Source organism: Oncorhynchus masou, chromosome 30 (genome assembly GCF_036934945.1).
Source record: "Oncorhynchus masou masou isolate Uvic2021 chromosome 30, UVic_Omas_1.1, whole genome shotgun sequence".
Classification (NCBI taxonomy): Eukaryota; Metazoa; Chordata; class Actinopteri; order Salmoniformes; family Salmonidae; genus Oncorhynchus; species Oncorhynchus masou.
Window position 1 is genome coordinate 52,725,423 of NC_088241.1, and position 24,278 is coordinate 52,749,700.

A 24,278-nucleotide genomic window follows, 5' to 3' on the forward strand; every position below is an offset into this window, starting at 1 on the left:
ACACACACACACACACACACACACACACACACACACACACACACACACACACACACACACACACACACAGCCATCATTTCTCCTCTCAATCACTCACCAGCATCTGCCATGAAAATTTCATGCTGTATATAATTTCCACTTAATGTATTGCCGCTTAAAGCGTCGGCGCCTGGATGGGCTGTGTGTATGTGTGTGTGTACTGAATATGAAAGGGTTAATTATATCATGTTTCCGAGAGGGTTTTGGACCCCTTTTGCACACACACACACACATGCACACACACACCACACAATGGCCAAAGTGATTGTATGCAAATGTGTACGTGACCCCTAAGGCACCTTTGGCTAGGTCTCTATGGTTATGATAATACATGCTTATTAAGGCAGAGAAAGATTGATGAGCACAGCGATTTACACACACACACAGACACACACACACACACACACACACACACACACACACACACACACACACACACACACACACACACACACACACATATACCATTTTCATTTTCTCTGACACCCGCATTCATTGAATTTGTTACAGAGGGGGCCCCTTTAAAAATATATGAATTTGAACACTTTTTGGATGTGTCTGTACATGTATTTGTTTTTTAATGTATGTGTGTATTCAGCTGTGTGTTACAGTGTGTGTCTGTGGATGTTAGTCCTGGTTATCTGGCCTCTCTCAGTCTGCTGTAAATTCATTACAGAAAGAGAAAGGAATAAAAGCACAAGTGGTTGTGGGATGAAAGAAAGAGAGAAAGAGAGGGAGAACTAGGGTTTGGTTAGAATAGGATTAGCGCTAGCTAGCGTTAGCCATCCGGGTAGAGCTGAGCAGCCTAGTGAGAAACACATACACAGGTTACCAAAAAGTATAATTATGTGTTTTGTTCGAACTGAGGGTTACTTGGTGAGCTGTGTACAGACTGAAGCAGTATGGGTAATGTATTCTTTTCTCTGTGTTTACTTTTCTCTCAGAAGAGCCATGTGATGACGAAGCCCCCCTTCCTCCCCGCTCTTCCTCCAGGCCTGGCCTCAACGACAGAGAGCTGGCTGACAGAGAACACAGTAAGAACACACACGCCAACCCATACCTTCAACCCACCTATGTGTGTGTAGCATGTGAAGGCTTCAGACTAGCCTTTCTAAGCACTCCATCAGAGAGAGAGAAAGAAAGAAAGAAAGATAAGGAGATAAGGAGAGAGAGAGAGAGGGAGAGGGAGAGGAGAACAGAAGAATACCAGAAAGCAACCAGTAACCAAAATGTCCAAACCCTCTTAGATAACTTTCTGGATACCACATTCACTCACAGTAAAGAATGCATCAATCTGGCAGTACAAAACATCAACTATATATACAGGAAAAGAAGCACAACTGAAACTGAAACAGTACAAAAGCAAGCAGCTGACACTAATTGAGGAGTCCATAAACACAAACATATTCTGACAAAATTGGAAAAACCAAAAAAATCTAAACAAGAGGAATTAGCGATACAAAATTCTGACATATGGACAAACCATTTTAAAACACTCTACAACACCATTCAAATTGACATAAACGCAGAATAACCTCAAATTCATGAAGCTATAAAGGACATTCAAAATCCATTGTACTCCCCAACTACTGACCAGGAGCTCTATAAGAAACTAAACTATTACTGACCAGGAGCTCTATAAGAAACTTCAGGCCCTCAGATTTAAAAAAGCAATGCGGACCTGATGGAATCCTAAATGAGATGCTCAAACTCACTAGTGCAACATTCCAATTGGCTATATTAAAACTGTTTCATTTGATCCTGAGTGTAGGTTATTTCCCTGACATCTGGAATCAAGGACTCATAACACCAATCTTTAAAAACGGAGACAAATTTGACCCTAACAATTACAGAGGCAATATGTGCAGCATTAAAATTGGCAAAAGAACAGAATTCTTTAACCAGGGGCGGGACCTTCGTCAGGGTTGCAATCTGAGCCCTGCACTCTTCAATATTTACATCAATGAATTGGCCACTATTCTGGAAAAATCCTCAGCCCCTGGTGTTAGTCTCCACAATTCAGAGGCTAAATGCCTACTCTTCGCAGATGACCTATGCCTGCTGTCACCCACAGCACATGGCCTACAGTAGAGCCTGGACCTGTAGAGCAGTACTGCCAGAACTGGGCCCTGGCAGTAAACCCCAAAAATACTAAAATAATGATTTTCCAGAGAAGATCCAGATCTCAGGGAATTAGACCAAAGTTCTCAATTGGTACAGCATATATAGAGTACTGTACACACTACAATTACTTAGGTTTAAAAATAAGCTCAACTGGACACCTTAATGAGGCAGTGAATGAGCTGAGAGAGAAAGCACACAGGGCATTCTACGCCATTAAAAAGCAAATTACAATTGAAATATCTATTCAAATTTGGCTAAAACTAATTTAATATGTCATTGAACCAATTGCACTTTATGGCAGCGAGGTGTGGGGTCCACTTGCAAAACAAGATTTCACCAAATGGGACAAACACCCCATTGAAACCCTGTAAGCAGAGTTCTGTCAGATTCTATAAGATTCTCCTACATGTTCAGAGGAAAACTACAAACAATACATGCAGGACAGAATTAGGCCAATATCCACTAATAACAAAAACTCAAAAAAGAGCAATTAAGTTTTGGAAACATCTAAAATACAGTGACCCCCTCTCATATCATTACCAAGCCCTGCAATGCCAAGAGCTGAGCAAAGAAAAGAGTCCCCTCATCCAGCTGGTCCTGGGGCTGAGTTCACAAACCTGTTCTACTAACACACTGAAGCCTCAGGACCAGAACATCCAATCAATCAGAATAAAATAAATTACAACACAGTCAAAATAAACTACATTGCTTATTGGGAAACACAAACACAAACACAAAGCAAAATGCTGTGCTATCTGGCCCTAAATTGACAGTACACCATGGTTAACTATTTGACCATGGTTACTGATCAAAACCTTAGAAAAACCTTGACAAAGTACAGGCTCAGTGAGCAGAGCCTTGCCATTGAGAAAGGTAGACAAACACCTGGCTCCCTGTAGAGGAAAGGCTGTGCAACCACTGCACAACAGCAGAACCTGAGAAAGAGCTGCATTTCCTGACAAAATGTAAAAAATATAAAACAATTAGAGAGTGTCATTTCCCCAAATTTGAAACTCTTATTCAAGGTTTCAAAGATCTCTCTGATGAGAGTAGGCTACCCGTACTGTTGGGGGAGACACAGAGAGCTGTGGGTTGGCAGCGCACTACATTGCTGCCTGCCATAAGATGAGGGACAGTGTCTGACAGACCAATCAACCTGCACATGTACTCTACTGTATGCTAATTGTTATTGTTGAATGTATGGTTATTTTGACCCTTGGTTATTGTTGCTACTGTTGTCCCATTGACCATTTTGATTCTTCTTATTTTAACATTGTAAATATCCAAAATAAGCTTTGGCAATATGGACATTGTTACATCATGCCAATAAAGCAAATTGAATTGAATTGAGAGAGAGAGAGGGAGAGAAAGAATGATAATGAGAGAGAGAATGAGAGAGAGAGAGAGAGAGAGAGAGCAAGAGAGAAAGAGAAAGATAATGAGAGAGAAAGAAAGATAATGAGAGAGAGAGATAATGAGAGAGATGGGGAGAGAGAGCGAGAGGAGGGAGAGAGAGTGAGAAAGAAAGAAAGATAATGAGAGAGAGAGGGGGAGAGAGAGAGAAAGAAAGAAAGATAATGAGAGAGAGAGAGGGGGAGAGAGAGAGAAAGAAAGAAAGATAATGAGAGAGAAAGATAATGAGAGAGATGGGGAGAGAGAGCGAGAGGAGGGAGAGAGAGTGAGTGAGAGAGGATAAATTAGAGAATATAACCATCCAGTGACCAGACCCCAGATTATTTTTTAATCAAATCAGTTGGCATGCTTGTAATTCATAAGCTCCTTGTATTAATCTTGCCTGTACTTGTGCCCTCTCCAATGACATATTCATTTTTCATAAGCGCAGGATTAGACAGCACGCATGTATGTGTTTTACTAATATCGCACCACATCCTTGTAACCCTTAAATTAGTTTTCCCCCTCTCCCTCTCTTTTTTCTTTTGTTTTGTTCCATCCATCATTTGCCTGATAGACCCTGGCCAATGTATGTCCCCATCACAATGCTTTTTGCTCAATGGGAATTTAAAAGAGAAAGAAATGACACACACAAAATATATAATCTGCATCCATTTGTAATGTAAGAATGGTGGTGCATGATCAGAGAGGCGAGGCCTTGTGTTCTAATGGCTAACAAGAACATCCCCTGGAGCTAGCTAGCATCTGGTCTGGCCGTCCCCTTGCTTGGCTTGGCTACATCGAATTTATCCAAATATCCACTCACATCACATGGCCTGTTTATGGATGAGATGGAAATCCATGCCCAAGATGAATATTACATGGCCTCACTCTCTATCTTATTCTCCCCCCCCTCCTGCATGCTATACCTCCATAATGTTGGGTTCAGTGGAGCAGAAGGAGAAGCGAGAGAGACAGCGAGGGCTATTCGTTTAGCTTGTCAACTATCTCTCAGCTTACACACACACCGAGCTTGTCAACTATCGCTCAGCTCACACACACACCGAGCTTGTCAACTATCTCTCAGCTCACACACACACCGAGCTAGTCAACTATCTCTCAGCTCACACACACCAACTCATCTCTCAGCTTACACACACACCGAGCTAGTTGTCAACTATCAACTATCGCTCAGCTCACACACACACCGAGCTTGTCAACTATCTCTCAGCTCACACACACACCGAGCTAGTCAACTATCTCTCAGCTCACACACACCGAGCTAGTCATCTTTCGCTCAGCTTACACACACACCGAGCTAGTCAACTATCTTTCAGCTCACACACACACCGAGCTAGTCAACTATCTCTCAGCTCACACACACACCGAGCTAGTCAACTATCTCTCAGCTCACACACACACCGAGCTAGTCATCTTTCGCTCAGCTCTATGTCAGTGGCAGGGACTAAAGTCAATGCAGTTGAAAATGAGAGTCGCAGTTGTCAAAGGTGTAGTTGCAGTTGTGAATGAGAACTTGTTCTCAGCTGGCCTACCTGGTTAAATAAAGGTGAAAAAAATACAAATCAAAATGCATTTACACCCCCGTATAACCAGCAGCATCATTACCAGCAGCATGGTCTGATTTGATCTGGCCTGGTTTGGTCTGGCCTGGTTTGGTCTGGCCTGGTTTGGTCTGCCCTGGTTTGGTCTGGCCTGGTCTGGTTTGGTTTGGTTTGGTTTGGCCTGGTTTCGTCTGGTCTAGTCTGGCCTGGCCTGGTCTGGTTCGACCTGGTCTAGTCTGGCCTGGCCTGTTTTTGTCTGGCCAGGTCTGGTTTTGCCTGGTCTGGTCTAGTCTGGCCTGGTCTGGTTTGGCCTGTTCTGGCCTGGTCTGGTTGCTTGTTGTTGTGCTCTGCTCTTGTTTTGCTCTTTTCCAGCTTATAAAGTGAGATTTAGATTTAGTGCGTCCATCTCCGTGCCCAATCTGCAATGAGGATAATTGTAAAACACACAGCAGTAGACTCCGGGGAGGCAGCTTAAACACAAAACAAGAGAGTACTGTTTGTTCTCCACATATCCAAGACCAAGATCTCTTAAACAAAGAGTCACAGATAGAGATGGAGAGAAAGAGAGAGAGAGAGAGAGAGAGAGAGAGAGAGAGAGAGAGAGAAAGAGGGAGAGGTGGAGAGAAAGGGTTGGAGAAAAAGAGAGAGGGAGAGAGATGGAGAGGGAGAGATGAGAGCTTTTCCCTTGCTTCATTGACATTGTCTTTTTTTAATCCAGTGTCATTTTAGATTAATTTTAATCCATGTTTCATTTTCCATGCAAATGTCCCTATGTGGATTAATTCCAGATTGCTTTGTGCAGTGTAGAGATGGAGCTTGTCAGTGGTATGGCTTAGGGGCCTCTCTTTATAAATATCTTACTAAACAAAGACCTTGCATGAAAATCAGTCTGTCAACTAAGGAAATTACTGACTCTACCTGCTTCAAATTAGCAAGGAAATTAGTCATTGTTTATTTGGCCCAATGTTGTTGTATTCATTTCTCATAAAATTTGAATTTTACAGATGAGTGAAATGAAACGGAAAAAGTATGCAAACGAGATCAAATCTGGAATATTTTAGATGAACAAATTCCTATTTGCAAAACATGTTTGTTTGCATGGATGTGTCCCATAAATTTAGCCAGATTTGAAATTAGGGTTGGTCAATCTCTGCCGTTCCTAGATGTTAGATTAAAATATATTAAACATATTAGCATATTTAATTATAAGCCTACAGCTATTAGTTTTATTTTGATTTTAATCATTGCGTGGGTGAATGTCTTGGTCAATTTGTCAAATGTGACATCCGCTCCCTTCATATTTATCTCTCATTAAAAACAGGTCGAGGATGAGAAAATTAAAAAAGGCAACAAATAAAAATAGATTGACAAAAAAAATGGCATTCATTAAAATATACTTAATTTGGTCATCAGTTCCCCTTGAAAACATCTAGGTGCCTCTGTCCGTGTGACTTAGTGTGCTGCTGTTTGCCTGGCTGTGCTGCTCTGTCCGTGTGACTTAGTGTGCTGCTGTTTCATTGAAAATAGTGTGCTGCTGTTTGCACTTAATGTGCTGCTGTTTCTGGCTGTGCTGCTCTGTCCGTGTGACAGTGTGCTGCTGTTTGCCTGGCTGTGCTGCTCTGTGAAAACAGTGTGCTGCTGTTTGCCTGGCTGTGCTGCTCTGTCCGTGTGACTTAGTGTGCTGCTGTTTGCCTGGCTGTGCTTCTGTCCGTGTGACTGTGCTGTGTTTGCCTGCTCGTGTGACTTAGTGTGCTGCTGTTTGCCTGGCTGTGCTGCTCTGTCCGTGTGACTTAGTGTGCTGCTGTTTGCCTGGCTGTGCTGCTCTGTCCGTGTGACTTAGTGTGCTGCTGTTTGCCTGGCTGTGCTGCTCTGTCCGTGTGACTTAGTGTGCTGCTGTTTGCCTGGCTGTGTGTGACTTAGTGTGCTGCTGTTTGCCTGGCTGTGCTGCTCTGTCCGTGTGACTTAGTGTGCTGCTGTTTGCCTGGCTGTGGGAGTGTAGCGTTCAAAGTGTGGTGACTCTGAGGTCAGGATAATGCATAACCTTAGACCACTAGGCCTCTAAATCAACCTCTCTCTTTCCCTTTTCTCCCTCCTCTCTTTCTCTTTCTCTCTCTTCCCCACCCATCGCTCATTCCTCTCCCCCCTCTCTATCTCTCTCCCTCCATTTTGCTCTCTCTACCTTCTCTCTCTCTCCCACCCTCCCTCTTTCTCTCTGTCCATTGTCAGGGTAAATGTACTGCCCTGTAACCTAAGCCCCTCTGCCAAATCTCAGGACTGCTAAATTGAATAGTAAATCCAACCTGCCTCTGACCAGCAGCCCCCTCTTAACAAAATCTTAGAAATATAGATTCTTTTACTGACTTGTACCCAATATTGTATTGTTCTATTTTAAATGTAATAGATTGTTTATGTTTAAAGATGAGATAGTAATTGTATATTTCTAAAGAAAAATGTGATAACACATGAACCTCTAGTTTTTGTGAAAATGAAGTTTGCTGCGTTAGATTTACCGTAAAGGGCGCAAGTAGAAATAAGTATGTGAGAAAACCATTAGGAGAGATTCTATTGTCGGCATTGCTTTTGAGGAACAATTTAGGACAGAATTATCCTGGTGTTCAAGAGAGAACTGAATTGGACACACTGGTGTATGTGTTTGAGTGTGTATCTGTGTACGCCAAGCACACATTTGTGTGTGCGTGTATATGTGTGTATACGTGTGACTGTATACACTTGGCGTCCTAACTACCATTGACAGTAGTAAATAAAGATGGGTGGGTAACATGGTTGTTTTCTCTCCTGCAATGCAAACGGTCTGAACGTCATAAATCACTTTTTGATTTATCTAATCAGCCAAGGTCCTGCTGTAGCCAGCCATTTGTCATTGTAGGAGGAACCTTGTCAGGCCTGTTCTAGCCTTCGCCTCATCGCCCCACTGCCTCACCGCCGTGCTGCACAGCATCAGGACATGCAGGGAGAGAGAGAGAGAGAGAGAGAGAGAGAGAGAGAGAGAAAATGGGAGAGCAAAAAAGGAGCGTCATTAAGTGTGAGGCTCAGAAACAAAGGAGAATGAGACGTCTCTCTCTCTCTCTTTCTCTCCCCACATCTTTTTATTTTCTTTATGACCATTCAGGGGCCAAGGAAGAAAAGGACAGTGTGTTAGATGGAGATAGGTAGCAGGGAATTAGACACCAGCTATCATGTACAGTCAAGTGCATAGATGTAGGGTACATAGTTTCCCTACTCAACTTGATCACATCATCTCGTGAAAGGCTCTGTGTCATTCCACTTACAATATGGATGAGAGGCATCTATAGTTTTGAATTCCACTGTGTGGGTCTTGAAATGGTCGCATGCATATGATGCATTTGCGGCGCTCGCCATTCAGCCCTGTGTAAAGTGGTGGAAGAGGGATTCCATTTTGTCCATGTTCAAGGTTGCGTGACAGTTTGTTTCTTCAGAGTGCCGCCTTGACTGTGAAGGAGCTATAAGCCTTGATGAAAACAGCATGATGATTAAGAAGAGAAATCAGTAGGACACACACACACACACACACACACACACACACACACGCTATACATTCACATTCAATATGATGACAATCAATGTCAGTGGGAGCTACACGTCTGTCTTCTCCTCGCCAGATTGGGAGTGTGTTTGCAACTACCTCTTGTCCAGCAATCTCCTCCTCTCTCCTCCTGGATGTAATTTAGTTGTAAATTGACTGGAAGATGGAGGGAGAAAATTGAAAGATGAAATTAGAAACGGTCATAATAAATGGAGGGAAGGAGGGAAGGAGAGAGGAGAGAAAAGGTCAGGTGATTGTGATGGGTGCGACGAGACCAGACCCAACTGGCCAATGAGCTGGTAGGGTTTACTGTCATGAGATGTATGTGACATGGCTCTCTCTCTCTCACACACACACACACACACACACACACACACACACACACACACACACACACACACACACACACACACACACACACACACACACACACACACACACAAGCATGCAAATATAACACACACACACACACACACACACACAAGCATGCGCACATAAAACACACACACACACACACACACACCAGCACTGCAGGGCCATCAAAGACCAGCGGAGGGTGAATAAAATACCTTCATATTCCAGGCTGCAGAGAATTTCTCGGATGCTGTTGAAAATTCACATTGTGATTTCTTTTCTTCCCTCTCTTTTTTTATTTTCTTCTTCCCCTCACTATGTCACTTTTCTTGACAGGCCAATATTTCAGACTGCAGATATAGGGGGATTACATATAAAATAAGTGGAAGTCCGCTTCCTGCAGCAGAATTGAAATGCATGAACGAGTGGGAGGAATTGATATGCACCGAGCACAAATACAGGGCAGGGAATAAATATGGAATACAAAATGTTGTTTTCTTCTTCTCTACATGTATCAATGCTTTCCTTTTTTCCTTTTTGTATTTGTGCGACTACAGTGAAGGGTTGAGTTGCAAGAATGAGACTCACAATATTGCCTTGAGTAACCAGACAAGGGAGAGGGAGGGGGGGATAGAAAAAAAGAAAGAGAGAGAGGGGGGGGAAATAGAGAGAGAGAGAGAGGGGGGGAGGGAGAGGAGGAAATAGAGAGAGAGAGAGAGGGAGAGGAGGAGAGAGAGAGTGAGAGAGAGAGAGAGAGAGAGAGAGAGAGAGAGGGAGGGAGATGAGGAGAGAGAGAGGGAGAGGAGGAGATAGAAAAAGAGAGAGAGAGAGAGGGAGGGAGAGGAGGAGAGAGACAGAGAGAAAGAGAGGAGGAGATAGACAGACACAGAGAGAGAGAGAGGAGAGAGAGAGCGAGAGAGAGGAGGAGATAGAGAGAGAGAGAGAGAAAGAGAGAGAGAGAGGAGAGAGAGAGGGGGGGGGGGGGAGAGGGGGAGATAGAGAGGGAGGGAGAGGAGGCGAGGGAGGGAGAGGAGGAGATAAAGGGAGAGGAGGAGAGAGAGAGAGTGAGAGAGAGAGGAGAGAGAGAGAGAGAGAGGAGAGAGAGAGAGAGGAGAGAGAGAGAGAGAGAAGAGAGAGAGAGAGAGAGGAGAGAGAGAGAGAGAGAGGAGGAGATAGAGAGAGAGAGAAAGAGAGAGAGAGAGAGGGAGAGACAGAGAGAGAAGCGTAGTGGGGTGCTACTGCTGTTTCTTTGTGTTGTGCAGAGAGAGTAAATTGCACTGGCAGAGTGTAGCTAAAAACACACACACACACACATACACAGTTTGGCTGTATCTAAGGATGAGGTAATGAAAGATTTATCAGTGGGCAACAGCGTCTCTATATACAACCAGAGGCTGATCTCTTAGCATTGGGTTCTGCTGCAGTCACGTAAACCACCTCCCCACCTCCAGCCGTGACCAGGAAACGGCTTGAATATTTAGCGTGTGTGTGTGCAGATACGTGTGTATGTGTACATGTTTGCCTGATTGTGTACGTGTGTGTGTTTGGAGGAAGAGGGGTGCTAGATGCATATGGCCTAATGAAGTGTATAATATTACCATAACATTTTGTGTATGTCTTGCTGTGATAATGAGGCTGGTTTGATTTTCTCTCCATTTCTCCATGTCCTCAGGGCAGAATGACTCAATGTATATGAATAATAATTAGGAGGGTGATACAATAGGTCGACACTTCTAGCCCCACAGCCAATGTCTGTCAAAAGATGAAAATCACGATGAAAATCAACACGTGTCCCCATCTGTTTTTTAATTTGATACACATGATTTGTGACAGACATTGATTAATTGACCATTTTTTTGCCTTCATCCATTGAGAACTAGGATTTTACTAGAACATATTTTTTTATAACAGAGATACAAAGCAATCAAATAATTTTCCTCTGTGCTGTCTTGTGTTTTAGGAGTGAACTCTCTGTCTAAAGAGTCTCCTGGATCCAATGCTGTGGGAAAACGCTCCATGCTGCCAGAGAGACAGAATGACAGCCCGCCCAAAAGGCCCAAGTCTGCAGAGGGGAAGACCAGCGTTAGCGAACAGGTATGCTAAGCTAGCTGCTAATACTCCATGATAAACCGTCAGGTAAAGCTATATTTAACCAGTTATCCGGTATGCTAAGAGTAAATGTCTTAGAGAGTAGTGTGCTGTCAACAGAACTCAAAGGGTAAACCCCAAACTAATCCCTCACTGACAGAACACTTTAGCATCATCCATAGAACGTTCTCGCTCCTTTGTGTTCTTAAGTGGAATGCCTACCTGCCTGCACCGGGCAAGGCTAGGCCCTCTCCCGGTCCCTCTCTCTTTGCATGTCTTTAAATGATATGTGTTTTTAAATTAGATTATGAAGTATTAGCTTGTCTGGTGGAGGGCCCTGAGTGGAAGAAGGCCTGAGTCATTTCAGAAATGGATTACATTAAGGCAGGTGGCTGGGGGCGGCCATTTTAGGAGTACTCCCTGTAATGAGGGCTAGGCGGGAGACGGGGAGGCGACACACCTTTGTCAGCTCTAATCTCCTGATTAGAAATTCCCTCCAATCATGTTTCCCACTAATAAAATTGCACGAGTCGGGGGGCTTAAGTGCATTACATGGAAAGGAGCTTGATCTACATTTTGTGTGTAAAGGTAAAGTGGGACGAGAACAGGGGTGGGCGGGTGGTTACGATTTGTTTAGCTGAGGGGAAATTCAGTTCAATCTTTTAGCCCTAAGTGCATGAGACATCTTCGGAGCACTCTGTCGTCTAGGTTTCTCAGTACTGTTAAAAGTGATATGTTTTTACCTGTTCGCAATAGTTACTTGTTCTGTTCTCCAGTATTTTCCCAGTCATAACCATGCTGTCTCTCTCTCCCAGCAGGCGCAGCAGTGCCCCTATTGTAACTACAGCAGTAAAGACGCCAACAGGATACAGCTCCACGTGGTGTCCCAGCATTCCATGCAGCAGCCAGTGATCAGCTGCCCACTGTGCCAAGACGTCCTGAGCAACAAGATCCACCTGCAGCTCCACCTCACACACCTGCACAGTGTGGCTCCAGACTGTGTTGAGAAACTGCTTATGACCGTATGTTTGATTCATAGATAACTAATCTAATTTGCTTCTAATGGCATTGCATGTACAGTACATTTTTCTCAAGTTCTAAAGGTTTTCTAGAGAGTTTTCTTTAATCACTTTTAAGATCTATAATGTTGAAATGGCAAATAGAAAAATGGCTTGGCTGTCCAGTGCTCCCTACAGTCCCATAACCAACTCTGGTCAGTGCTGTCACTGTGCAGTCTGAGAAAACATGTCCGATGCATTTATCCCACTCTCCCAAGAATACGTCATAAACTTGACAGTTAAGCAAATTCCACTTTCTGAAAATGAGCTCTTTTAATTGTTGAGAGGCTAGTTGAAAAGTGCACCTCCATAGCATGTTTTTTTTATATTTGCGGTGAACTTTTTGACTCAACATCTTAACCGCTGCACTATCATTATTGTTGATATCAGTTACAAATATTGTCAGCAGCACCTGCACCAATATTATAGTTATTCAATTATAGATGATCCGTTATTACATTACATTTTATATTTTGATGCTTTTTAATACCATTTTGTTATGATGCATGTTGCAATTATAGATGGTTATGATCAAGATGATGAAGTTGTTTTTGTTGTGTGACTTTGATAGGTGGCTGGGCCTGATGTGATGGTGCCCAATAACATGATGCATCCTTCACCTGGACAAGACAACGCTCTGTCTCTGATGGATGCTTCTGCTGTTCTCTCTGAGAAGTATCGAAAGCCCACAGGTACGCAGAGCACGTTTACCCCTGCCGGTATTGAATGCACTGTTTTGAGGTTGTTTGGAAAGTGTAATTATTTCACCATCTTGAGTTACAGTAAGTGTCCTTGGGTTGTAGAAGGGCCCTGCTACACAAATGAAACAAAATATTATTTATTTTCACCAGACAAGTTTTACATTTCCAGACATGATATTCAGTGCATTTGTACAATGTCTTTTGTTCATGAATTTAATTGGTTTTTCATTGTCCTTTCTCAGGGAACAGTTCCAAGGAGGAGTTGAACAGCACAGGCCAAGGCAAGAGTGAACTAGACCTCCATGGAGAGGAACTCAAACCCCCCAAGGATGGGTCTGAAGCCCCAGACTGGAAGAGGTCTGTTGTGGCCGGGCAGGATCGAAAGAGCCCTGACTCCCTCCAGGACCATCTGAACGACCTCCAGAGATGCCAGCAGCAACAGCAACAGCTCTCGGTCTCCGACCGCCACGTCTACAAATACCGCTGCAACCACTGCAGCCTGGCCTTCAAGACCATGCAGAAGCTGCAGATACATTCCCAGTACCATGCCATCCGGGCGGCCACCATGTGCAGCCTCTGCCAACGGAGCTTCCGGACATTCTTGGCGCTCCGTAAGCACTTGGAGAATGGACATCCGGAGCTGAGCGAAGCCGAGGTCCAGCAGCTCTGCGGCAGCCTGCCGGTAAACGGAGATTTCCTCTCCGAGAGCGAGGCCAGGGCCTACGAGGAGGCCCAGCAGGCCTTTGAACAGGAAATGGAGAAAGACGATGACCTGGATCTGGAAGAGAAGGCCAGCCCAACAGGAAGTGACAGTAGCTCGTTGCTAGATGACATGGGAGCCGAAACTAAGCGAACCCTCCCCTTCAGGAAAGGCCCCAACTTCACCATGGAGAAGTTCCTGGACCCGTCCCGGCCATACAAGTGCACGGTGTGTAAGGAGTCCTTCACCCAGAAAAACATCCTCCTGGTCCACTACAACTCTGTCTCTCACCTGCACAAGCTGAAGAAGGTTCTCCAGGAGGCCTCCAGCCCGGTTCCTGCAGAGACCAACAACAATGTAGACAACAAACCATTTAAATGCAATATCTGCAATGTCGCCTACAGCCAAAGCTCAACCCTGGAGATCCACATGAGGTCTGTGCTGCATCAGACCAAAGCTAGAACTGCCAAAACAGAGACAAGCAGCAGCAGTAGCAGTGGAGGGAGTGGGAACACTAGTGGCATGGCTCCATCCAGCAGCCCAGCCCCAAACGTACAAGGCAACAACACTAACTCAGACACTGCTAGAAGCGTGACGCCGTCGGCTAACAAAGAAAACACTGTAGATGCCAAAGAAGCCAAAAACAGCAGCAACAACGCAAAGCAAACTACTGATCATGTCTCTGCACAGCAAAGCCATCAGAACGCTCAGTCCCAAGCTCAGCTACAGATGCAGCTCCAACATGAGCTCCAGCAGCAGGCTGCCTTTTTCCAGCCCCAGTTCCTTAACCCGGCTTTCTTCCCCCAGTTCGGCATGACCCCAGAGGCTCTGCTTCAGTTCCAGCAGCCACAGTTCCTGTTCCCCTTCTACATCCCAGGAGCAGAATTCAACCTGAGCCCAGAGCTGGCTCTTCACTCAGCCGCCGCTTTCGGAATGCCAGGATTGACTGGTTCTTTCCTGGAAGACCTGAAGCAGCAGATGCAGCAGCAACACCAGCTACAGCAGGCTCAGGCTCAGCAGCAGGCTCAACAGCAGGCTCAACAGCAGCAGCAACAGCAGCAACAAGCATCCCAGTTGCAGCTCCAGCAGCAGAAAAACCAGCAACTGCAGAGCCACAAGCCCAAAATGGAGCCCAATGCTGTGTCAGTGTCTGACATACAGATGTCCAGAGAGGCAGAAGAGCATCTGGAAAAACAGGAGAGCAAAACAAAGACGGAGAACGGAGGAGATGGAGTCAGTGAGGGAGGAAAGGACAACAAAGACAAAAAGTCCAAGTTTCCCGAGCCACTGATTCCTCCTCCACGTATCGTGACAGGAGCCAGAGGAAATGCTGCCAAGGCCCTTCTGGAGAACTTTGGATTTGAGCTGGTCATCCAGTACAATGAGAACAGGCAGAAAAACCAGAAGAAAAACAAAGAAGGAGAACAACAACAACAACCGCAAAAAGTGGAGATCAATAACGACAAGCTGGAATGTGGGATATGTGGAAAGCTCTTCTCCAACATGCTCATTCTCAAAAGCCACCAAGAGCACATCCACGGACAGTTCTTCCCTTATGGAGAGCTGGAGAAGTTTGCCCAGCAGTACAGAGAGGCCTATGACAAGCTTTACCCCATTAACCCCCTTCCCCAGAGACGCCCCCACCGCCTCCCCCTCCTCCTCCCCCACCAGCCCCAGTGACCACCCAGCAAGCTCCCTCCAACTCCGTGAACAAGCCCCAGACCCAGGCCCCATCACCTGCCCCTCAACAGGTTACCCAGCCCCAGCCACCACCCCCACCTCCCCCTCCTCCACCACCCTCTGCACCCCCACAGGTTTCTCCCTCTTCCGTCCCACTAGATTTCTCCCTTTTCCCCCCTCTGATGATGCAGTCCATCCAGCACCAAGGTTTACACCCTCAACTCGCCCTGCAGCTGCCTACAATGGACTCCCTGTCCTCTGATCTCACCCAGCTCTGTCAGCAGCAGTTAGGCCTCGATCCAAACTTCCTGAGGCAGTCCCAGTTCAAACGCCCCCGAACCCGCATCACGGACGACCAGCTGAAGGTCCTCAGAGCGCACTTTGACATCAACAACTCACCCAATGAGGAGCAGATTCAAGAGATGGCCGACAAGTCCGGCCTCCCCCAGAAAGTCATCAAGCACTGGTTCCGTAACACCCTCTTCAAAGAGAGGCAGCGAAGCAAAGATTCTCCTTATAACTTCAACATTCCACCTATTACCACATTGGAGGATATTAGGCTGGAGTCCCAGTATAGTACACTGGAGTACTACAGGACTGATGCCACTATGAACAAGAGGTCCTCCAGGACAAGGTTCACTGACTACCAACTGAGGGTCCTGCAGGACTTCTTTGACACAAACGCTTACCCGAAAGACGATGAGATTGAGCAGCTCTCCACTGTGCTTAACCTACCATCGAGGGTCATCGTTGTGTGGTTCCAAAACGCCCGCCAGAAGGCCCGGAAGAGCTACGAGAACCAGGCAGATGCTAAAGACAATGAGAAGAAAGAACTGACGAATGAGCGCTACATCCGCACCAGCAACATGCAGTACCAGTGCAAGAAATGCAGTGTGGTGTTCCCGCGAATCTTTGACCTGATCACACACCAGAAGAAGACGTGCTACAAGGACGAGGATGAGGAAGGGAATGAGGACAACCAATCTGAAGAGTACATGGATATGGGAGAGCCAGGCTCAGCCAAGCACCCAGAGTCATCCAAACATCATCATGTAACAGCCACTAGCTCAGGCTCCAGCTCCCCTCTGATGCCCTCCCCTCGCCCCAACCTGGGGAAGACCTCGCCCAAGCCTGAACCTCCCTCTGAGCCCAGACCTAAAGAGCCAGAACCTGCCCCTTCCCCAGTTATGATGAAGTCTCTCCCAGAGCCCAGACCCTCCAAGGCCTCCACCCCTCAGCCACCCCCTCAGAAGACCTCCCAACCCCAGATGTCCAGACCCCACTCCCAGCCTCAGTCAGCCGCCGTCCCCTCCAGCCCCCTCTCCCTCGCCCTCTCCTCCCTCACTAACAGCCTCCCTCCCCAGATGCTCCAATACCAGTGCGACCAGTGCAAGATAGCCTTCCCAAGTGTTGAGCTATGGCAGGAGCACCAGCATATGCATTTCTTGGCTGCCCAGAACCAGTTCCTCCATTCCCAGTTCTTGGAAAGGCCCATGGACATGCCCTATATGATCTTTGACCCCAATAATCCTCTGATGACTAGCCAGCTGCTATCGGGAGGACTCCAGATGCCAATTCAAAGCGGCTCTGGTTTGTCCTCAGGTCCCGGCTCTGGCTCCATGAAGAGAAAACTAGACGAGAAAGAGGATGGATCCAATGAAAAAGATAACGGAAACATGACTGAAGAACAGCACAGAGACAAACGTCTCAGAACTACCATCACCCCAGAACAACTAGAGATCCTCTATGACAAATACTTGCTGGACTCAAATCCCACAAGGAAGATGCTGGATCACATCGCCCGTGAGGTCGGCCTGAAGAAGAGAGTGGTGCAGGTGTGGTTTCAGAACACACGAGCCCGAGAGAGAAAGGGACAGTTCAGAGCTCTGGGTCCCTCCCAGTCACACAAGAAATGCCCTTTTTGCCGGGCGCTGTTCAAGGCCAAGTCAGCTTTGGACAGCCATATCCGCTCTAGACACTGGCATGAAGCCAAACAGGCAGGGTTTAGTCTGCCCAATAGCCCACTGATGAACCAAGACGATGGAGGTGAGAGCCCACACAAGTACAACTTCTTTGAATATCCACAGCTACCCACCAAGACTGAGCCGAATGAGTATGAGCTGCCCGCAGCCTCCTCAACGCCAGTCAAACCATCTGAGGCACCGTTAAAAAACTTATTGAGCCCTTCATCCTTAAAAGCAGAAAACTGTGATGAATCTGAAGGGCTTAACATTAATTCTGCAGAGGCCTCATCCTACGACATCAACAACAAAATGGACTTTGACGAAACCTCGTCCATCAACACGGCCATAAGTGACGCCACCACCGGAGACGAGGGCAACAACGAGATAGAGAGCCTCTCGGCCAACGGAGGGGACAAACTGGGATGCGACAGCAAGAGCAACCAGGCCCAGAGCTCAGACGGGGGTGGCGACGACCGCTTCCCGTTCAGCATGGTGAGCCCCTCCCTTAGCTACTCGGGCAAGGACGGAGACTCCTGCTCCTACTCCTACTCCTACTACAGCTCCAGAGAGGACGACATGGACGACAACAACGACCAGAGCGAGACCTCCAGCCTGACCGACCCCAGCTCCCCCAGCCCCTTCGGAAGTGGAAACCCCTTCAGGTCTGGGAAGGGCAGCGGCAGTGGTGGGGAGAGACCAGGCCACAAGCGCTTCAGGACTCAGATGAGCAACCTTCAGCTGAAAGTCCTCAAAGCTTGCTTTAGCGACTACCGCACACCAACCATGCATGAGTGTGAGATGCTGGGCAGCGAGATTGGCCTCCCGAAGCGTGTGATTCAGGTGTGGTTCCAGAATGCCCGCGCCAAGGAAAAGAAGTTCAAAATCAACATTGGAAAGCCATTCATGATCAGTCAAGGCGGGCCGGATGGGCCCCGGCCGGAGTGTACTTTGTGTGGTGTGAAGTACACTGCCCGGATGTCCATCCGCGACCACATCTTCTCCAAACAGCACATTGCTAAAGTGCAGGAGACTCTGGGCAACCAGGTGGACAGAGAGAAGGACTATCTAACGCCCACCACGGTCCGCCAGCTGATGGCTCAGCAGGAGATGGATCGTCTGAAAAAGGCTGGGAGCGACGGGTTCAGCAGCCTGGCCGCCCAGCAGCTTCAGACTGCAGTGGACCAGAACAATGCACTTCACAGCCTCAGCTTGCCCTCAGGCTACCCCGGGATCTCTGGACTTCCGCCGGTACTACTTCCTGGGGTCAACGGGCCGTCCTCACTTCCTGTTTACCCACCCAACACACCTGGTGAGTTAGTATGACGAACATAGAACACACAGAGAATAGTAGCTTTATTATGAACATTTATTGTCCATACTTTATATGCACAAAAGACTCTTTCTCTACTCTACTTTCTCTGCTCATTCCATTACAGTGTTGTTGTTGGTGGGTATAGAGATATTTTGACCAAACGTTGGAGATTGTGTAAAGGACACTTTAATGCATGCATGATCTCAACGTTCAGTGTGGAACTGCTAAGTAAAATAATAGTTTAAAAGCAAATGCATTTTCATCATTGGTTTTATTTGTGGTGTTTATTTCCCCTTCTCTCCTTTGATGTGGGTTTGGTATATTTATAATATCCTCATGTTGGTATCTCATAAGGCGCATGTGACAGTTTTGATCCATAACAAAATCTTTAAAAAAGAAAATAAAGTAAATCATAACTGCAAACATTTCCATAATGTCATACTGAACTCTATTTCAATAGTAATGTTAGGGTGAATATAAATATATTTAAATATAATTTATACCACTGTATTTCAGCTTTAGCGTCTCCCGGTGCTGGTATGCTTGGGTTCCCCACCCCAGCCACCCCCTCTCCTGCCATGTCTCTCAGCACTACCCCAACCAAGACTCTTCTGCAGACTCCTCCACCTCCTCCTCCTCCTCCTCCTCCACCTCCTCCTGTTTCCTCCATTCCTCTGACTTCAACCAACCACATTGAGCAGCACAGAAAATACCAAGAGAGAGACAGCAACAACAGCAGCAGCAAGAAATCAGTAGAGAAACCGCACCACCATAAGAAGGCAAAGGAAAGAGAAGCGGAGAATGGCGGCCGTCCACAGACCCCCAACGTCAGCCACAACAAGAAGAGGGAAAAGCAGTCTCCAGCCATGGGCAAACCAGGAAGTGAGGGCCATCTGGATGCCGCTCAACTACAGGCTCTTCAGAGCGCCCTGGCCGGCGCCACAGACCCAAGCTCCTTCCTGGGAGGCCAGTTCCTGCCTTACTTCCTCCCGGGCTTCGCCAACAGCTTTTCGCCCCAGCTCCTTGGAGGAATGCAGGCAGGGGGATACTTCCCTCCGTTCGGCGGGATGGAGAACCTATTCCCATACGGACCTGCTGCCATCCCTCAGGCCGCCATGGCGGGGATGAATCCCACTGCCCTCCTGCAGCAGTATCAGCAGTACCAGCAGTCTCTCCAGGACTCCCTGCAGAAGCAGCAACAGCAGCAGCAGCTTGAGCAACAACATCAGCATCATAAACAGCAGCAGCAGAAGCAGAAGCAGAAGCCAATCCCTGCGAAGGTGTCTTCACCATGTGTGCAGAGCAACTCCAACTCCTTCAAACCAAAAGAATCTATGGATGACACCAACAACAACAAAGGCTCTTTGACAGAAAGCACAAAAGTAGAATCGCCAACAGAAACCAAAAGTACCACAGACTTTCCTGACGCTTTCATTGTTCCATCTGTCAAGCACGAGTTCATATGCAGGAAGTGCCATAAGGTATTCAGCGATGAGGGCTCCGCAGTGCATCACCAGAAGTCATTCTGCTACTTCGGAAACCCCTTTCCAGACCCGCAGGAGACAGTTCTTAGACAGGCAGTGAGCAAGTACACGTGCATCGCCTGTAATGTGGTGGTCAACGGGAATGAAGCACTTGGCCAACACCTCCAGTCGAGCTTGCACAAAGAGAAAACAATCAAACAAGCAATGAGAAATGCCAAAGAGCATGCTAGATTATTACCTCACTCTGTCTGCACACCTACTCCTGTCAACACCACATCTACCTCGCAGTCTGCAGCTCCTCCTTCTAATAACACCTTTCCCCATCTCTCTCGCTTATCCATCAAGTCCTGGCCAAATATCCTTTTCCAGGCCACCGCCCGGAAAGCTGCTTCTTCCTCCTCCTCCCCGTCTGCTTCTCCTCTTCCTCTTCCTCCCCTTTCCTTGCCTCTAATGGTTACCTCAACGTCCTGCAGCAGCGTCTCAGGGGTTCCCACCTCCCTACCCAACAAGAATTGTTCAGATGAGTCTGACAACGAGCTAAGCCAGAAGCTGGATGACTTAGATAAGGTGTTGGAGGCCAAGGCTAAGCCAACCTCCGGCTTAGACGCAGGCTTCAGCAGTATCAGAATGGATATGTTCAGTGTGTAGGAGGTGAAAAACAGGATCCCTTGCTTTAAAAAAAATAAAATACAAAAATAAGACTTTTAAACTGCAGTTCCAAAGTTTCTCTAACCCAAAAAATTACAGTACCAAATGATTGACTCAGGATTGTTTTTCCCATATTGATATGCTGGCAAGATATTGATAGATTTTTGTTATGGACAGAACTGTTGCAGATGCTTGACTGAGCTTATATTGTATACAAAAACACGGAGTAGAAAAAGATCTCTCAGGCTCCCCCGTGGAGCTTGTTTCAAGCCAAAAACTCATGATAGCAAATTGCACCTCAGCTGGATTATTTTCCAAATGCTAGCATGTACTGTATGGGACGGCGATCCAGAAAACCCTCAAAGAGAATCTCTCTTAGTCTAGATAGGTGTAATTCAGTAGCTTTAAATTCTCAGGTCAGAACATAACATTTGTCATTTGTTAAAGCAGCAACGAGCCTGGGTACACTTGGCTTTTAACCAAAACATGTCAAGCTTTATCAGACCCATTTCCTTGATGTGTGTAGAGTACCAAGAGAGACAATATTACTGTTACAATGGACAGCGTGCATATCCTTTTAGTTTCCACCCTACAAAGACAGTATGGTTTTGCCACTGAGGGAATTTTAGAATGGTGAACTATATGTGTATGATTCCCCTGTGTTTTCCAGTTTGTATTACAACAAACTGTGTCTATATCCAACCCTCTTTTTCTCTTGTAGAATATACTAATCTGTGCCAACTCTTACCTTCTCTCATGTATCTCTGCTCACACCCTTTTCTGAAGAGGTAATAACTCTAGTTTTATACACTCTTGAGGATTAATTATGTGAATAAGACATTTTTCATTTGTGAATTGCTGTACTGTTATGGTACCTGCTTGTGTCTGGACTATAGTGCACTTATTTTGATTTGTTTGTTTTTTATTAGTCATATTATTTTGGTAGACCATTGTGTTAATTTAATAGATTTTTTCCGTTGGTATGTTTGTTTGTTTTAATTATTATTTTGTGTTTATTGCAGCAGCATTTTGGTCCACATGTGTTAGAGGATTGACGCCTAACATCCCAGTAACCTATTTAACAATTGGTGCGTCCATAAAAGTAGTACTGTATACTTGAAACTGTTAAAGTATAAGTCGGTCAAAATGTTGTTCTTTTTTAACAAAAGGTATGAATATTTGCATAAGCAAATATGCTGCTTTAAAAAGGGGGACTACAGCATGTATTTGATATAATGAAACGTTTTCCCCAGTGCTTGTAGGACTGATAACAGTGTTAAACCTATACACTGCCATTAAGTGCATAGCTCTTCGTCCTCGCATACATTTACCGGACACTTCAGTTGATAAATCATGCAAAGTCAACACTAATTCTTCAGTTTATTTTAGACGTTTATGCGTTACGAAGTATTACCTTATAACAAAATGTTGCTGCTACTGTGTAATGTTATTTTTGCTCGCCATAAATCCTCCAACAGACTGAATACTGACCCATGGATCGCTTTGCTTTGCTGTTTTCATTCTATGTTCATTTTGTTTTGGTCTTCTTTTATTTGCAGTGGAACTTAAAGAATGTGAAAGCTGTCAAAGGGTGTTACATTTTTACGAATCACTTTCTAGTTTGGTAAGATAAGCCAATGTGATTCATTCCAAAGTAACAAGAGGCTATTTGTATGAAAGGAAAAGGCTTGTGAACAAAGAGAGCTAAGCTGTTGTACATATTCGTAGTTGGCTGTGCATGGTACAAATTTATTAATATGAAGAAATGCAAAACTGTATTGCTTTTGGTATTTCCTATTCTGAGATGAACAAGTAGCATGTAATGCAACTGTTTGACAGGTTAAAATCAAATCATGCTTAGTTATTGTTTCAAACGATGAAATCCAGTAACATTTCCTCTTGCGTTTTATTATAGTGCAGGTGTTTTTGTTTTTCCGTTCAAAGTTTAAATGCAAAATGTCTGCGTTTTTCATTCTCTTTTTTTGTGGGAAACTTTTTAAATGTTCTGATTTGGATTTTTAGTATTTTAACATTTACTTTGATCCTGAAGACACTTTTACGATTGTGTTTCATAAGAGACGTCCTGGCCTCCGTATAGGTGCAATCCTGCCATTGTACAAACACCAACGACTGTCCTGATCCCAAAGACTTTCCCAACCTGGCTTCTTGCCTTTCCCCTCGATGTGGCTAAAGCATTGCCAGACTGAACTGTCAGCTAGCATCACGTGCTAAGATGTTAGCAGCAAACACAATGCTTCCCACACTAAAGGACTGGTAAAAGCTAACAAACCAACAACCAAAAGGATGGTACGATAACATAACAAACTGTACATAAATGTTTCAACTGCACAGCAGCCAAAAAGAAAGAAAGAATAAAAAAACCTGTTCCAAATGGATGGATTGTGTCACGCTAAAGAGAGGACAGCCTTCAAAAGGTTGGTATTGGGATTGTTTTCTTCTGGGTGTCAAAAGGGAATTTCACGGCGCAGTCATATCCTACACAATATGTATTCTAAGTCCTGGTTACATAGGAAATGCATCCTGAGGGTTTACTAAGAAGAAGCCCCTATGGCTAAAACTTTAAATAAACTAAACCAAAAATGTTATTGATGTTTTATATATAGAGAGTAGTCTCATTAGTTTTTGTTACTGTAATGTTTGAGGTCTCAACTGTACCGTTACACCGGTAATAACATGGTTTTGAAACTTTTATTTTTTATTTTTGTCACAGACCTGTTGTCATAGTTGAAATGACGTTTATTGTAGATGGTATTTGAACAACTTCTGGAAATAGTTCATCAAGTATGTTTGTTGCTCATTGTTGTGATACATTAAAAACTGTATCTGCAAACCAGTTTTGTGTCTGTCATCAAAATGATTTTTATTTCTTTCCTATCATGGTTTTGAATCAGCTCACACCATATAAACATGATCATAAAGCCATTGTATCATAAATAGCGTACATCATACAGCTAATTCATGTGTATTGATTTGGAATACAGTTGCCTTGTATTTATTTCTACATATTAGCAGAGAATTCATTTCACTATAGATGTGCTGACAGTATTGTCAACATCTTATAAGGTAGCAACTTTGCTTACATTTGACCTTTTGGTCATTTGGGCATTGCTGCACTACTATGTAGATTCAGCTCAAAACTACTGCCATATTTTCCCCCACAAATGGAGAGAAATCAAAACCTGTTTTAGTCACATTTTTATTTCCCTGCTTCTGCAAGAGCTGGCATTCCTTTGAGCAGGAGAGTACTGGCATTTGGTATTTTATTAGGATCCCCATTAGCTGTTACAAAAGCAGCAGCTACTCATCCTGGGGTCCACACAGAACATGAAACATGACATAATACAGAACATTAATAGACAAGGACAGAACTACATCATTTTTTAAAGGCACACGTAGCCTGCATATACACAAACTATCTAGGACAAATAGGGGAGTATGGTGATTGATGGAATATCAGCTATCTGACATGTTATTCTGTTGTAATCTGGCTTTCACCAGATACACTGGATGATCATCTGGAATGTCGGCTAATCTGGAGGTTTCAGCAGGTGTTGTCATAAGCTCCTCCCATCATGGAAAAGGGGAA

At 45.2% G+C, this 24,278-nt stretch overlaps 1 protein-coding gene across 1 annotated transcript in view; it reads left to right on the forward strand.

The window, feature by feature from the left end:
* zfhx4 (zinc finger homeobox 4) overlaps positions 1–23,525 on the forward strand; it is a 130,631-nt gene extending 107,106 nt beyond the window's left edge. Inside the window, 7 exon segments of the mRNA XM_064949289.1 lie at positions 984–1,073; positions 10,997–11,130; positions 11,940–12,146; positions 12,754–12,874; positions 13,126–15,204; positions 15,207–18,536; positions 19,056–23,525. Coding sequence (XP_064805361.1) covers positions 984–1,073; positions 10,997–11,130; positions 11,940–12,146; positions 12,754–12,874; positions 13,126–15,204; positions 15,207–18,536; positions 19,056–20,671 — 7,577 coding nt within the window. The 3' untranslated portion in view covers positions 20,672–23,525.
* The last annotated feature ends 753 nt before the right edge of the window (positions 23,526–24,278 follow it).